The sequence below is a fragment of the Nicotiana sylvestris genome, chromosome 8 (assembly GCF_000393655.2).
Source record: "Nicotiana sylvestris chromosome 8, ASM39365v2, whole genome shotgun sequence".
Taxonomy (NCBI): Eukaryota; Viridiplantae; Streptophyta; class Magnoliopsida; order Solanales; family Solanaceae; genus Nicotiana; species Nicotiana sylvestris.
Genome location: NC_091064.1, coordinates 220,870,191 through 220,887,359, shown reverse-complemented (window position 1 = coordinate 220,887,359; position 17,169 = coordinate 220,870,191). Strand labels below are relative to the sequence as shown.

Below are 17,169 nucleotides of genomic sequence, written 5' to 3'. Positions count from 1 at the left end.
TACTGAGGCTGAGAGCCGAGTGATTGAGCTGTTGAGATAGTTTAGTGATAGTAGCCCTGTGAGGCGGTACTTGCCTTCATTTGTTGTTGCACTTAGTTGTTATCTGACAGTGTTGGAATTTTTTTTGAAAGTCTTTATATCCGGTTTACTTGATCTTGAACTATAATAAACCAGTTTGACTTGAATTTCTGGATTGAAAGCATGCCTATTCTTTACTGAAATTTCTGAAATGAACTGTATTTGTATAGCTCGTCACTGCATCTCAATTCCTTATTTATTTAGGTTACTTACTGAGTTGGAAGTACTCACGTTACTCCCTGTACCTTGTGTGTAGATTTAGGTGATACCGGACGTGGAGGTCGTTGAGCTCGTACGCAGTCGATTCCCGGAGATTTACGAGGTAGCTACCGGCGTTCGCAAACCTTGTGCTCCTTCTTTATTACCTTTCTTTTTCTGTATTGACATTTAGACGCAGACTAGTGTAAACACTGTCTTTAGATTGAAAGTTTAGTTGCTCATGACTTAGTGACACCCCGATGTCGGGCTATTATTATGCAATTGTGGTTTGGATTTTTGCACTGTTGTTATGTAAACCTCTAGTTAATTTAATTGTCTTAACTCATTTCTGTCATATAATGAGAGTAAACTGAAAAATGTCAGCTTGCCTAGTTCCACGTTATGCGCCATCAAGACGGGTTAGGTAATTGGGTCGTGACACTTTTTTTCTTCTTTTGAATCTCTCTATATATATGTGTGCGCGCGTTCATCCATATCTATACTATATTAAAAGTAGGAAGCTCCTTATCGAAATGTTGTTCGCCTTTTTTACCCTTTTAAAATAGTGTTCGTACTAGACAAAATTGTCATTTGATTATTTTTCTAATATTTAGGACATATTCATTTAATAATTTTCCTAATATTTAGGACTTCTAAAGCAACTAAAATTTCTATATTGAATTTTTTCTTATTTTTATTATATAACATACCATATTTGCAACCAAAAAAAAGAAGAAGAAGAAGGTAATAATGCATCATACATAAAAACTTTAAAAAATATTGCAAAATCATAGTTACCAAAAAAATAAATAAATTACAAAGTCAACTTAGTTCTAGGACACATACGAGAAAAGAAATTAAAAAATTCCAAAGAGAGAAAAAAGACTAATTAAAAGGGGGATGTTTCATAACTAACAAGCTTAAAAACACGAATGCAAACTCACATTAGGATAATTTCCAACAGTTTGTATTCTTTTTAAATTAGGAATCTTTAATTTTTTCTTTTGATAATTTTTTTTACAGATTAATTCTTTAGAAATTTAGCCTTAATAATTAACAACTACATAACACAGTTTAGCATTATGTGCTTCTAATAAGCTACTAAAACGTTAACAAATAGTTTCGTACTGCAATTCATTACTAAAAGAATGGAGAAAAGTATACGAATTGGATAACAAAGAAACCTAACAAAAGTTAAAACATGAATTATTTTCATATGAAAGGTTCTACGAAATCTACTTTCATGACGCAATGTTAGTCTTCTCAACTTTTAAAATGTAATTAATGAATAGAGGTTTTAACGAGTCATATGGTTAATAATAAAAATTTTATGATCTTTAAAGTTTTACACACGATACATGTTATGAGTGACTCCAATTTTACCTAACCTCTATTTGGCAAGTGAAAACGAAAGTGATTGATAAAGAGAAAGATTCAAAAGTGATATATTCATCAATACTTTACCTTTTGGATCCTTCATTCTCTAAACTATGTTTGAGGTCTTGATAATTAGAATTTTAAAAGAATCGAGATTTTAACTTATATAAATTATTTACTTATTTGAATATTGTAACATGACCATAATTCTTTCTATATCTTAAAATAACTACTATAATTTATTTGGTATTATCTTTAAACTCTTTAATTATCTGCTCAAAGAATATTTTTCACTTTATTAAGTTTTTGTATAATATTTTAAAATAATACTTAAAAATCAAAATAAATAACAAACAAATAATTAAGAATATAGAAGAGAACGATAGAGGGAGGCAGAGAAAGAAATAAGACAATCAGAGAAGTCATATTTTTTCATTTATCCAGCCAACTAAATAGGATAAATATTCATTATTTTTAGGAATTTTTGTTATTATTTTTATTTTATAACACAAATATATTCATTAATATTTATTTAATTTTTTAAAAAGTTCTATACACGTGCAAAGCGCGTATCTGAAGAGTAGTAATTATAAACTCAGCTAGCGATTATTTTTATTTTCATATGATATAGAAAACACCTTTCCAATATTACGAAGTTTCTCTTCTTCGTCCACTGATTGTAAGAAAATATTATATTATACATTACAACAACAACAAACAAATAACTCGGTAAAATCCCACAGGTAAGTGGTCTGGGGAAGGTAGTGTATACGAGACTTTGCCCCTACCTCAATAGAGTAGAGAGACTTTATCTTCTATATATGTAAGTTCTTAATTGGCCAATACTCTACCCCATACAACATGGTCAGTCTAACCACCGCTCTATAACCTTTGAGTATCAATGACACTTTCTTGTCACGCAGGACTCCAGATGCTAACTTCCATTTCATCCAACCCACCCCTATACGGCGTATGACGTCCTCGTCGATCTCCCCATCCTCCTGGATAACCGACCCAAGGTACTTGAAACTGGTTCTTTTGGGGATGACATGTGATCCAAGCCTCACATTCATGTCCGCTTCCCTCGACTCGGCGCTAAACTTGCACTCCAAGTATTCGGTCTCAACTTGAAACCCTTAGACTCAAGGGCTTGTCTTCAAACCTCCAGCCTCTCGTTAACACCATCTCGCATCTCATCAATCAGAACTATGTCATCAGCGAATAGCATATACCATGACACCTCCCTTTGAATATGTCGTGTCAGTGCGTCCATCACTAGGGTAAATAAGAACGGGCTGAGCACACATTTTTTATGCAACCCCATATTCTACATTGATTTAATAAATCTATGATTTGTCTAATAAAACAAATCGGTGATAACTAAGCTTGTAGCAGACTTCACATTAAAATACGTAGAATAAAAGTGATCTGATAAGTAGATATGACCTTAAAAATAAAATAATGCACGACGTGAGCATAAAACTGGATTTTATTACCAAACTCTATTGCAAAACCCGCAAAATTTGGGGAACAGACCAATTTTCTTTGCTAGCTGTGGAAGCTGGAAACTCTATGCAATTCTTTTGACTGATTAAAAAAATTCTAAAACAACGTGACAATATCTATTTAATTAATTAAAACTTTGTTTTTTTTGAGGTGGCCCTCGTTAATAATACATATTTGTCTCTCATTAATCAATTTAAATACCAGGCCAAATGGGCACATCCCCACTTTGATCGTTGATATGTTATTATTTCCAATTTCTTTAAGAATAATGATGGCGATCGAATCAATTAGATACCTGATATCTTCGCAGCCAACACAATTATCGAATAACTCCATATATCACCCTTTATTTCCATTATATTCCCTTTTAGTTATTTTTTCTCTTTTGAAAACAAATATAAAATTCATCAAATAACAAAGACATGCTCTCCACTAATTTCCTATAGGAGCAAATTATTAGATATAAATGCGAGAGTGGGAGAATATTTCAGGTGAAATTAGAATACATATGTGATGTTCTACAATTGGCAAAAATATTTTCAAGTCCTTCTCTGATCTATTTGTAAAAAATAATCAGGTGTTTCGTGCAAAAAATAATATTATAACTTAAATATTACTGATATCCTTAATATAACACCCATTGAGCACTTCAACTTTGAATAATAATAATAGATTATATGTGTTCTTTGCCACCTTATATTATATTTGAATCCTGAACTTTGAATGCTTAATTCTAAAATAAATTACTAATATAGAAAGAAACAATTAATAAGAAACTCTAAATCTAGTTGAACAAGTCTAGTCTTCAATTTGCTAAAATTAAAAATTACCTCAAGGTAGGTAAATTGACAATCACATTGACAGTTTTAAATTAAACAAGATAAAAGGCACGACGACATACAAATATATTTTCTTCTTCCTGCAATTCAATCCTCATCGCTATAAATTTTCTTGGATGTCACAAGAATGGCTCGCACCTCGATTATTCCATCAGATAACTATTATCTTCCACCGACTAAGAATTGGTATCTCTACTCGCCAAACATTAGACAGATGAGAAAAATTACCTAGCAAATTTTTATCCTTTCTCCTTAACAATTTCCTCAACTTACTATATATGTTATTAAAAATTACTTTTTTCCCTACTTAGTCCAACCTATAGATATTGTAGTCATTATGAATATATTTTTCTATAATTTGAACTCTAGAAAAGGGGACCAAAGTATTGCTCTTTCCACAGTATGACTCATCATCCACATAGGAGAAAAATTTCACAACCATTTAATTTGATACTTCATATTCATCATAAGATGTGCATTTCTTGTAGAATTTAATAATTAAAGAAAAAAAAGGCTTCATATATACTGAGCAATAAACAGGGCATCAATGTCACATGAAGAGAACAGGAAAATCTCTAAGTCAGTAGACACCTTCAAGTTTGTCTAGCTGTCATGCGACTAGGAAGTCACGGGTTCGAGTCGTGGAAACAGCCCCTCGTAGAAATGCAGGGTAAAACTGCATACAATAGACCTTTATGGTCTGGCTTTTCCCCGGACCCAGCGCATAGCTGGAGCTTAATGCATCGGGCTGCCCTTTTTTTTTAGAACGATTCTGGTTATGCAAAGACTAGATAGCTACTTCGTGAAATACAGATTTGCGTACAGCTTCCATACATATGTCTGATCAAATTAGTATACAGTTATCATCTAAACAAAGAGGTTAATCAACAATGTCACTACTAAAAAGCTTAAATTTATTGGCATCTAGAACCAATTTCCTTATAGAAGAAAAGGATCCTAGAAGTCCAGCACCAGAGAATACAACCATTATAGAAGTATTTATCCAATAGATAACTGATGACTTCTTTGGTTTGAAAGTCATGTTGTAAAGTAGCATTGGGAGAACAAAATCAAGAGGAATAAAACCAATGGCACCTACCACGCCGTTAATGTCACCAAAGAATGGCAGCATAGCTGCAAAGAATCCGCAAAGGGCCATGTACAGCGTTCTGAGGATTATCCTCGGGATTAGGTTTCGAGGAGAGAAGACAGCCTTGTTTGCATCAGCTGACTTCTTTTCCATGATTTCATAAGCAACTTGAGAATATACCTGTGATCATATCAAAAAGAGGTTACCATCACGTAGCCGACAACATGCTGGCAACAGTGGCGAAGCTAGGAATTGTCCCAAGGGCATTCAAATTTGAAAGAAGTGGAAAAAAAATTCTCGACAAAGGGTGTCCAATATGTGTTATATACCTCTAAAACGTAATATTTTACCTATATACACAGTGTAATTTTTCGACGAAGGGCTGATTATCTTTGTGACCATGTGGCTTCGCCACTGGCTGGCAAAACATCATTATTTTGCTGGGATTTAAACCTATGTTACACTGATCCTTCATTTGCCTTGACATACTCGTGTTGAACAGCAGAGATGGAGGCATGATATTTAGCTTATGAGTTTTGAGTTACAATTCTTTTTGTTTATTGGATTCTGAATAGATTATTTGTAAATATTAAATAAAATTTTTAACACAAATATAGAATTTGAGCCAAAGTTATTGGGTTCTTCCAATGGGTGTGAGTACTTCGTGCGGGTCCTCGAAAATACACTAAATATTAGTAGCAAAAAATTTGAGGTACTCGAATCGGATCCTTGCACACATGTACCTGATAGTACCAATAAACGGATCCGTGTAACATAAGTTTAAGCCACTGTGTGATACAATTGTGACGCAACAAATGCATGACTTACCAAACCAATGGCAAAGAGCTGAAGAAGAATAAAGACGACTGCAAGACCTAAAACCCATGTCGGTGCCAAGGAAGGTCCTTCATCTGGCATTAAACTCTTGAGAATGTTTGAATTGACTTTGTTTCCAAATACCCAATATCCAGAAACAGAAGCAGAGTAGAAAGTAACCAAAATTACAGAGTAGCACAACATAAGGCCTTTCAACATCTTTCCTGTCGCTGGTGGAGCGAGAGTTGCCTGCATGAATTGGAGTATAAATTAACATATGTCTCTAGTGAAGAACATTGGACATCATAAATTGTTTTCATCATTGTTGAACTAAAGGAACTTGTGGAAAAGAAATGAGGAAAAAATCAATATGAAAGAGCTATGTAGTTACCTGTATTTCGGGTAGTATTCCATTCCCAAAAATAGCTGCAATAATGGAGATAGAAGTGAAAGCGCTAAATACCCGTGATAGTTGTGAGGTTTCTAAGGAGTAATCTCTCGGAGGAGCATTTTTTGATTTACCTGCATAATGCAGGAAATATATAGATAAACTGGATGTACACATAGTAAAGTGACATGCTAATATCAATTAATATTGATTCCGCTTTCTCCACTAACTCTTCTGCTTTCTTTCAGGCCAGGTTTGCATATTTGTATATACACTAATGTAAACAAATTAATTTCTCAACTCTTGTCATTAGGGTATCCGGCGAATGATATATAACAAAAACATTACCATGGGCGAAAAAGGTTCGCAGCTAATTAAAAAAGAAATAGGGCTTAGTTTTTTCTCCATCATAAAACTGCAGGATCTTTGCTTCTAGTAATCAAGTTTATGCAGGTTGAAGATAATAGGTAACCTTGTGTGTACGGTTTTCAAAATTGTTCAAGAATATACCAATGACATGAAAATGAACCCGAACCACAAAGAACATAAGAACTTACCGGCATTAATACACGCGCCAACAACTAGAAAAGTGTAGCCCAAGCTAAGAAACAATGACACCAAGTTGATGTGCCTTAGGGAGTGGAAGGATGGAAATTGAGAGAGAAATATCATTACTACTGTAACCATTGCAATGAAGTGATACAATTTCAGTGGCCCATGTGGTGAAAGTTCGGAGTACATGATCTTGTACAAGCAAAGAAGAAATAAAATGTCGTTCAATAACATGAAAAAATGTAAACACAGCAATAATTAATAATAATTTCACGTATGCTGTCTTGCCATATATTTTAGCACTAAGGACATGGAGGCATATGACAAACTGAATGGTGTTACATGAAATGAGATGAAGGTCTATTACCCCAAAGATATTACCAGATTGTAGAAGTAAAATCTTATGTAACAAACTGCAAGACCATTTGGCAGTTTGATTCTGTACATGTTGAAGTTGTCAAATATCCTACATCGGTGGTTGACACTTTTGTTTGGGAAATTTTCCCTATAAAAGGAGGCATAATGTTTAGGATTTAAATACATCTCTCATTTGCCTTCTTATCTTCTTAAGTCATTTGTGTCTTCTCTCTTTAGTATTATTTCACTTGTATTTTTTGAGTGGAATAAAATATTGGTTGTGTCCGAGGAGTAGGCAAAATTAGCCGAACCTCGTAAATTCTGGTGTTCCTTTTATTGTTGCTTTATTGTCTTATTTATTATTTGGTGGCTGTCATAATTTTTGGTATAGTAGTTGTGACTTATTCACACTATATACATTTGGCTTCCGCAACAATTGGTATCAGAGCCAAGGTACTGTCTAAGTATGCTCTGTGGTTGCAGCATAGTCTGATCTTCCACATCAGAAAAGATTTATCTTGGTAACTGAGTCAAGGTTCTGTCTGAGTATGCTCTGTGGTTGCAGCTTAGTCTGATCTTCCACACCAGAAAGGAAATAATCTTGATTTGTGTCGTCAGCTATTAAATAATATTTGTGTCAAAGATGGGAGACAATAAACAAGAAGAATCTACATCAAGTGTCAACAATACGTCATCATTGGCATCTTCGCTTATGACAAGAATTGTGTCAAATGCGAAATTTGCGGTAGAAATTTTTGACGGGTCCGGACATTTTGGGATGTGGCAAGGCGAGGTTCTAGATGTCCTTTTTCAACAAGGGCTAGATCTGGCCATTGAAGAAAAGAAACCAGATGTTATTGGAGAAGAAGATTGGAGAATTATCAACCGTGTTGCTTGCGGTACCATTCGATCCTACCTTGCTAGAGAGCAGAAATATCCATACACAAAGGAAACTTCTGCAAGTAAATTATGGAAAGCACTGGAGGATAAATTTTTGAAGAAAAACAGTCAAAATAAATTGTACATGAAGAAGAGACTGTTTCACTTCACCTATGTTCCTGGTACCACGATGAATGAACATATCACCAGTTTCAATAAGTTGGTCACAGATTTGCAAAATATGGATACAACTTATGATGATGGTGACTTGGCCTTAATGTTGTTGGCGTCACTTCCTGATGAGTACGAGCACCTTGAAACTACTCTACTCCATGGAAATGACGAAATTTCTCTCAGAGAAGTTTGTTCAGCTTTGTACAGCTATGAACAAAGAAAGCGAGAAAAACAGAAGGGCGGAGAAGGAGAAGCACTGTTTGTGAGGGGTCGTCCTCAAAATCAAACGAGGACAAAGAAGGGAAGATCCAAGTCAAGATCCAGACCCAGCAAAGATGAATGTGCCTTTTGTCGAGAAAAAGGGCACTGGAAGAAAGACTGTCCGAAGTTGAAGAATAAGGCCAAACATAACAATGGAAAGGCCATTATGGATTCAAATGTAGCTGATTGTGATGATTCAGACTTCTCATTAGTTACAACAGAGTCATCAACATCATCAGACATATGGTTGATGGACTCGGCTTGTAGCTATCATATGTGTCCCAACAGGGACTGGTTCGTGGAATTTCAAGAAGGAGAATATGGAGTCATCCACACAGCGGATAACAGCCCTCTTACCTCATATGGCATTGGTTCAATACGATTAAGGAACCATGATGGAATGATCAGAACATTGATAGATGTTCGATATGTACCGGATTTGAAGAAGAATCTCATCTCTGTGGGAGCCCTAGAATCAAAAGGGTTCAAAATCATTGCAGAAAATGGAGTGATGAGAGTATGCTCCGGTGCACTAGTGGTAATGAAGGCTAATCGGAAGAATAATAATATGTACCGCTATCGTGGCAGTACAGTTATTGGGACAGCGACAGTGACATCCAGTGACGACAAAGAGGCAGAAGCAACCAAGCTATGGCACATGCGCTTGGGACATGCTGGAGGAAAATCCTTGAAAACTCTATCAGATCAAGGATTGTTAAAAGGAGTAAAGGCTTGCAACTTGGAGTTTTGCGAGCATTGTGTCAAAAGGAAATAGACAAGGGTTAAATTTGGTACAACGATCCATAATACTAAAGGCATTTTGAATTATGTACACTATGATGTTTGGATTCCTTCCAAAACACCTTCATTGGGTGGGAAGTACTATTTTGTAACCTTTGTTGATGATTTTTCCCGAAGAGTGTGGGTGTATACAATGAAGAGCAAAGATGAAGTGTTGGGAATTTTTCTCAAATAGAAGACGATGATGGAGAATCAAACAGGCAGGAGGATCAAGTGTATTCGCACAGACAATGGATGTGAATACAAAAATGATCATTTCAATACGGTCTGTGAAAATGATGGCATCGTCTGACACTTCACTGTCAGACATACACCACAACAGAATGGAGTGGCAGAACGTATGAACCGGACCTTGCTAGAGAAAGTACGGTGTATGTTGTCCAATGCTGGCTTGGACAAAGAATTTTGGGCTGAGGCAATTACATATGCATGCCAACTCATTAATCGTTACCATCTGTTGCTATTGATAGCAAGACGCCATTTGAAAAATGGTATGGAAAACCTGTTGTAGCTTATGACTCTTTGCACGTATTTGGCTCAACTGCATATTATCATGTGACAGAGTCAAAATTGGATCCAAGGGCAAAAAAGGCTGTTTTTATGGGGATTACTTTTGGAGTCAAAGGATATCGCTTATGGTGTCCTATGACAAAGAAAGTAATATTCAGATGTTACCTTTGATGAATCTGCTATGGTAAATAAGGTAACAGAAGATACCAAATAAAATGAGGGTGCTTCTAAGCAGGTGGAGTTTGAGGGAAAATTTTTTTTTCCTACACAAGAAGCAGGGGAGGAAACAAATGAAGATTATCCTCTGGAAGAAAAGCCAGTAGAAAGGGAGATTCCAACTCAGGAACCTCAACAACAACTTGAATCAATAGCAACCAGCAGGCCAAAAAGGACAATAACAAAACCTGTTCGTCTTATAGAGACGGTTGCTTGTGTTACCTCAATTGTAGCTGATGATGTTCCTACCACTTATAAAGACGCAGTCCAAAGTTCAGAAGAAGATAAGTGGAGGATTGCCATGAATGATGAAATACAGTCCCTTCATCAGAATCATACATGGAGATTGGCCAATCTCCCGAAGGGAAAGAAAGCAATTGGGTGCAAATGGGTATTTGCAAAGAAAGAAGGATTTCCTAACCAAGAAGATGTTCGCTACAAAGCAAGATTGGTGGCCAAAGGATATGCTCAAAAGGAGGGAATTGATTACAATGAAGTGTTTTCTCCAGTTGTAAAACATTCCTCCATTAGAATTATGTTGGCTTTGGTAGCACAATTGGATTTGGAACTAGTTCAGATGGATGTAAAAACTGCGTTTTTACATGGAAACTTGGAGGAGGAAATCTACATGACTCAGCCAGAAGGATTCAAAGTTGCTGGAAAAGAAAATATGGTGTGCAAACTTGAAAAATCGTTGTACGGATTGAAACAATCTTCTAGACAATGGTACAAGCGATTTGACGAGTTTATGTTGCGGCAAGGGTACAAGAGAAGCAAATACGATCATTGTGTGTATTTGCACAAGCTTAAAGATGGTTCATTTATATATCTTCTCCTCTATGTTGATGATATGTTGATAGCTTCCAAGAATTCGGAAGAAATTGATAAGTTAAAGATTCAACTGAAGAAGGAGTTCGAGATGAAGGATCTGGGTGAAGCACATAAAATTCTTGGCATGGAGATAATAATAAATGGACGTTCAAAGAAACTCTATTTATCTCAGAAAGAATATTTGAAAAGAGTACTACAACGTTTTGGCATAGATGAAAAGACTAAGCCAGTTAGTACTCCACTTGCTACCCATTTTAAGATAAGTACTACTATGTCGCCAAAAGATGAAACTGAACGAGAGTATATGTCAAAGGTACCATACGCAAATGTTATTGGTAGCTTGATGTATGCAATGGTCTATACGAGACCTAACATTTTCACAAGCTGTTAGAGTTATTAGCAGATATATGCATAATCCAGGAAAGGAGCATTGGCAAGCTGTGAAGTGGATTCTACGGTATATTCATAATACCGTAGATGTTGGGTTAGTTTTTGAGCAGGAAAGCAATCAATCTGTAGTTGGATATTGTGACTCAGATTTTGCGGGTGATCTGGACAAACGAAGATCAACTACTGGTTATGTGTTTACTTTTGCAAGGGCACCAGTTAGTTGGAAGTCTACTTTGCAGTCAACAGTTGCTTTGTCTACAACAGAGGCAGAGTACGTGACTATTACAAAGGCTATGAAGGAGGCAATTTGGCTTCAGGGATTGCTAAAAGAGCTTGGTATTGGACAAAAAAGTATCTCAATTTTTTGTGATAGTCAAAGTGCTATTCAATTAGCGAAGAACCAAGTTTATCATGTAAGAACGAAGCACATTGATGTTCGGTATCATTTCGTACGAGAAATCATAGAAGAAGGTGGAGTCACGGTGAAGAAAATTCATACAACAGAGAATCCTACTGATATGCTAACAAAAGTGGTGACTGCGGTCAAGTTTCAACATTGTTGAACACTGAAGATTGAAGATGAATACACAACCAAAATTTGTTATTGAGAGAAAATTGAAGATGTGGAATTTTGCTAAGGTGGAGATTTGTTGAAGTTGTCAAATATCCCACATAGGTGGTTGACACTTTTGTTTGGGAAATTTTCCCTATAAAAGGAGACCTAATGTTTAGGATTTAAATACACCTCTCATTTGCCTTCTTATCTTCTTAAGGCATTTGCATCTTATCTCTTTAGTATTATTTCACTTGTATTTTTGGAGTGGAATAAAATATTGGTTGTGTCCGAAGAAGTAGGCAAAATTGGCCGAACCTCGTAAATTCTGGTGTTCCTTTTATTGTTGCTTTATTGTCTTATTTATTATTTGGTGGCTGTCATAATTTTTGGTATAGTAGTTGTGACTCATTCACACTATATACATTTGGCTTCCGCAACAGTACATGCATCAGAAAAGGACAGGCGATATTCATATTCATCGTAACGGATTTATAATGCACAGCAACAAGAAATGTTGTGCATAACCTAGATATTTTGATCCCGACGATAAAACTGATGCCTCATTCATCATTAGCTAATTCTATTAGGGATACTATCTTTTTTTTTTCTTTCAGAAGTTAAAGGAGACAAAACACTGTCTTTTCTGATATTTATTAAGATCACAGTTAATGTTTAGAAACTAACGATCTATAAGGATGATAGCATGTACTAGGTCCAAGAAATCAGCTATTACATCTGATATTGTCTATAACAATTATGCAACTACGTTGGTGGATTTTCATGGAATTTCTAAATTCTTGGTATTTATACTGGAAAACGTATATATTAGTCAAGTCTGGAGCAAAAGATAATTGGAATATAACTGAGAGGAAATATGTCAGAATACAAATATATGTAAATCTTGGAAAAGCAAAGTTGTTGAAGTAAGAAGTTTTTTTTTTGGCATCAATAAAGAAATGGAAAATGAAAATTGGCCATTCCTGAAGCAAGTACCTGAATGCATTCTCCGGCAAGCAGAATTGCTCCTATGCTAATGCCAGTGTTGACTGCTGTCTGAATGAGTACCACAAAATAAAACATCCAACCAGAGCCTACAATAATACTCCACAACACAAAATTCTTTAGTTTAAAAAGATGCTGTAATAAAGTGGTAAAGTTTGAGCTAGTTAGAGCTGTTACATATAATTCATCATTCAAATATCTTAATGTTCAATGACTGATAAGATTATACGATGCAATCAATCTATGGGGGAAGTAGATGAAATATTAGCAGTAAGCATGTGCAGAACTCTTAAAGAAGCTTAAATTGGATAAGAAGATGTTGAGTAATAGTAAATTAATTAATGCTTTGTTCGTCTAACATTATAGTTTTTTAACTTCTTCATGCAGAAATGAGTATGTTGAGGTGGATGTGCGGGCATAGTAGGATGGATAAGATTAGGAATGATGATATTCGGGAGAAGGTGTGCGTGGCTCCCATTGATGACAAGATGCGGGAAGCAAGGCTCAGGTGGTTCGGGCACGTTCAGAGGAGAAGCCCAGATGCTCCGGTAAGGAGGTGCGAACGGCTGGTTGTTGAGGGCTCGAGAAGAGGTAGAGGGCAGCTTAAGAAGTATTGGGGGAGGTGATTAGGCAGGATATGGCGATGCTTCAGATTTCCGAGGACATGGCACTTGATCGGAACATGTGGAGGTCGAGTATTAAGGTTGTAGGCTAGGAGGTAGTTGAGTCTTGCCTTATGCCATAACTTTGGGGACTAGTTTGGTAGGGATACTATGTTGCTTTTGCTTTGTATCATTCCTCTTGATTTCATGTTGTTCTTATTTTTCATATATATATATATATATATTTCTTTCATATTATTTCTGTGGTGTTACTAATATTATCTTCTTTTGTCCTTTTGTCTTCTTGAGCCGAGGGTCTTTCGGAAACAGCCTCTCTACTCCTTCGGGGTAGGGGTAAGGTCTGCGTACACACTACCCTCCCCAAACCCCACTAGTGAGATTTCACTGGGTTGTTGTTGTTGTAACTTCTTCATCCAAGGTTCAAAACTTTAAGCCATCTATTCCATCCATTATCTTTTTCCGGCCTCCTCCAACAAACACCAATTATCTAAATTCACTATTCTCATTAAGTACAAAAACCACTTCCCGGTGCACTATGCGCGGATCTGGGGAAGGGTCGGACCACAAAGGTCTATTGTATGCAGCCTTACCTTTTATTTCTGCAAGAGGCTATTTCCATGGCTCGAAGTTGGACGTACAAAAACCACTAACTATAGATTTGTTCTTTTCTACGCAGGTGTGAATCTAACAAAAACCACTAGAATCTGGTGGTTGTAGTCAAAATAATTAGGCTAAATGTCCTTTTCAAAATACCACAACAACCTTGCATTCATATTGAGGGTCCTTTAGAAGCATCAAAGGCTACTTCCACCACTAAAGGAAATCTATGCTTTTCATTAGCAGAATCAAATCTTCCTTTCACACATGACAGAATAACTTTTTTTCCCAGTAAAAGAGATTTTCTATTATTTTAAAATGCAAAAGCTTGTAATTTTACATAAAAGACCAACTAATCATCTTTGGATCTCAGTAAATAATTAGTAAATACTCTTATCTACAACTCAGTGCAGCAACCCCTTTAGAACAGCATCATATTCCAAATTAAAATGCAACAGTGACCACAATAGACTTAAATAATGCAACATCATTTGATTAATTTAATAGTTTGGACTTCTATCCTTTCAACAACAAACAACATTCACCTTTTTCTTCTTTTCTTTTTGCAAGTCCAATCACATTTTCTCAAACTACAAAGGCAAACATCGAGTCTATTTGAGCTCGTTGCATTTCAATTAAATTATAGTTCTCTAATCTAATACTAGAAAAATTCTATGATTACAACAACAACAATAACGCCTTAATTCCAAACTAGTCGGAGTCACAATATGAATCATCACTATCCATCTCACTCTATTGGAGTCGTGTTTCAATATCTACTAATCAATGGCTCTATAATACTATAGAAACTCTACGAATTTTACAAGAGTTTAGATTCTATGCGCTGTCAGCTTAAAAATTTTTTATACAATCATGTAACAAATTAGGTAACGATAAGTGAATCTCTCTATAAGCATTAATTCGTAATCTAGTAACTAGCCTGCTATTACAAGTTAAAATTAACTGATGGGGCAAAAAAATCTTTACCTAAGACATCGGCGGCAAGTTCTCTGAATCGAATATGGCGTCGACCGGACTTCTCACAGTGATCAAGAACCAATGACATGAGATAGTAAGAGTAAAAAGTGACCAACCCCATCACAGTTAAACACAAGAAACCCAATCCCCATCCTAGCCCTCTGAATACATACGGCAATGTCAGTACCGTTGGACCTACTATCGCCGTCGTCAAATGAAATCCTGCATGCCACCATTCCCCTGTTCCCACAAAAAAAAAGGAGGACTCCATTATAGGATTAGCAATAAAAACTATTAAATTCTGTTATAAAAGAGATAGCTTTATGTATTTCAAAATTATAAGATGCCCCATTTGTAGATTCTTCAAATATTTTGTTAATGAAGAACTTACCAATTGTTCATCTATAAACTGTTAAAGATTACATTTTTATTTACTATTACTTAGTAATTTCTTAAGTCTACATCGAAACTTAAATAAGAAAGACCCCATTATAGCATTAGCAGTAAAAACTGTAGAATTGTGTTAGAAAGGAGATATTTTTATTTATTTATCTTAAATTTAGAACAAAACCCAGGTGTAGATTCTTTTTCTTTGACCATACAACATGCAGAATTCTGCAGATAGTTCATCTTAAAATTGTTAAAGATTACATTTTTATTAACTCTTAGTCCAAAAAAAAAAGAAGCCCGGTGCACTAAGTTCCGACTATGCGCGGGGTCCAGGGAACGGCCGGACCAAAAAGGCCTTTTGAACGCAACCTTATCCTGCATTTCTGCATGCAAGAGGTTGCTTCCACGGCTCGAACCCTGATCTATTGGTCACGTGGAAGCAATTTTACAAGTTACGCCAAGCTCCCCTTCTATCTTAGTATATAAAAAAAGGGGTAGTCGGTGCACCAAACTCCCGCTATGCGCGGGGTCTAAGGAAGGGCTGGACCACAAGGGTCTATTGTACACAGCCTTATCTTATTTTGTACGAGAGGCTGTTTTCATGGCTCGAACCCTTGATTTTCTGGTTACAGGGCAACAACTTTACCCGTTACGCCTAGACTCTCGTTCTACCTTAAATCTACGACAACAACAAAAATGAAGACAAAAGATTTGTTGAGAAAATTTTACCTTTGGATTCTAAAACAAAAGCAGCACCAGCATCATCTGCACGGCGAATTTCAGGAAAAGGATCATTGCGGAGAGGCGCCGGCGCCATTTTAGGAGATTCTGTTACTACAAGCTCATATCATATGTAATTGTGTCTTTGTATATAGAATTTTCTTCTTCTTTTTTTTTCTCGAATTTGTGTATAAAAGAATGATGATGGAAAGAAAGTGGGAATATAGTTGTTGTAAAGAAAAGACTCCAAAAAGAGAAATGGTTATATTTTTGGAGAGGTCGAAGGCACAAATCACAATGATGATATGGCAATAGGCAGAGACATTTGGTTTTTATAGGTTTTGCCATATTTGAGTCGACATTTGATATATTTAGTAAATCCCTACTGGGTACTATTCTAGATTCATCAAATCTAATATGGATATCAAACATCTAGTGAAAATCAAAAATTAAAATTTTATTTTAGTAAGTTTATTGGTTCACATTTCAGTCATGGGAAAAATTATAATGGCGGAATTATTTATGTTGGGAATAATAATGAAGAATATCAGATAGTGAATAATAATATAAAATTGTTATATAAAAATTATCTACTTTAAAAATATTTTAATTTCAAGTATTTTTTTTTTGCTAATATAAGTATTCTTATTCTACATTCAATTTCATATACAATAATATATAAATGACCGCATTAGTTAGTGCAAGTGTTATTTAATTCAGATCATTTCTCCTAATTATTCACTCAAATCTCCATTCGTTTCAATTTACGTGAATCTATTCTGTTTTAGTCACAATAGAATAATTTCTTTCCATATTTGGAAATAATTTACCTTTATGCAATAATTTATATCAAGATAAAATGCACTTGCCTTATTTTACATCACAAGTTCAAGAATCTTCTTTTATTTGTTAAACTTTGTACTCCGTCAAAAAAGGTACACATAAATTGAAACGGAGGGATAATTGTGAAGTGTTATTTCCAATTTCCATTAATTCCTAAACACCAAACAAATTCCGTCTTAGTTTTCTTTTATATTTTT

General features: G+C 35.4%; 1 protein-coding gene across 1 annotated transcript; it reads right to left on the bottom strand.

Annotated features, from left to right (window-relative positions):
* Positions 1-4,797: 4,797 nt before the first annotated feature.
* LOC104235847 (probable GABA transporter 2) lies at positions 4,798-16,443 on the bottom strand. Its single transcript, XM_009789673.2, has 7 exons — positions 16,139-16,443; positions 15,029-15,259; positions 12,813-12,910; positions 6,850-7,036; positions 6,296-6,426; positions 5,917-6,153; positions 4,798-5,268 (listed from the first exon to the last, which is right to left on the bottom strand). The coding sequence occupies exons 1-7, from the start codon at positions 16,224-16,226 to the stop codon at positions 4,879-4,881; spliced, it is 1,362 nt and encodes a 453-aa protein (XP_009787975.1). The 5' UTR covers positions 16,227-16,443; the 3' UTR covers positions 4,798-4,878.
* Positions 16,444-17,169: the final 726 nt, after the last annotated feature.

What these genes read in the sequence shown, in the direction of transcription:
- LOC104235847 (XM_009789673.2), bottom strand. Translation starts at nt 16,226, where the DNA reads ATGGCGCCGGCGCCTCTCCGCAATGATCCTTTTCCTGAAATTCGCCGT. An exon ending in TTTTGTTTTAGAATCCAAAG is followed by an intron (nt 15,260 to 16,138) that starts GTAAAATTTTCT and finishes TTGTGGGAACAG; the next exon opens with GGGAATGGTGGCATGCAGGA. An exon ending in TTGCCGGAGAATGCATTCAG is followed by an intron (nt 7,037 to 12,812) that starts GTACTTGCTTCA and finishes TGCTTGTACAAG; the next exon opens with ATCATGTACTCCGAACTTTC.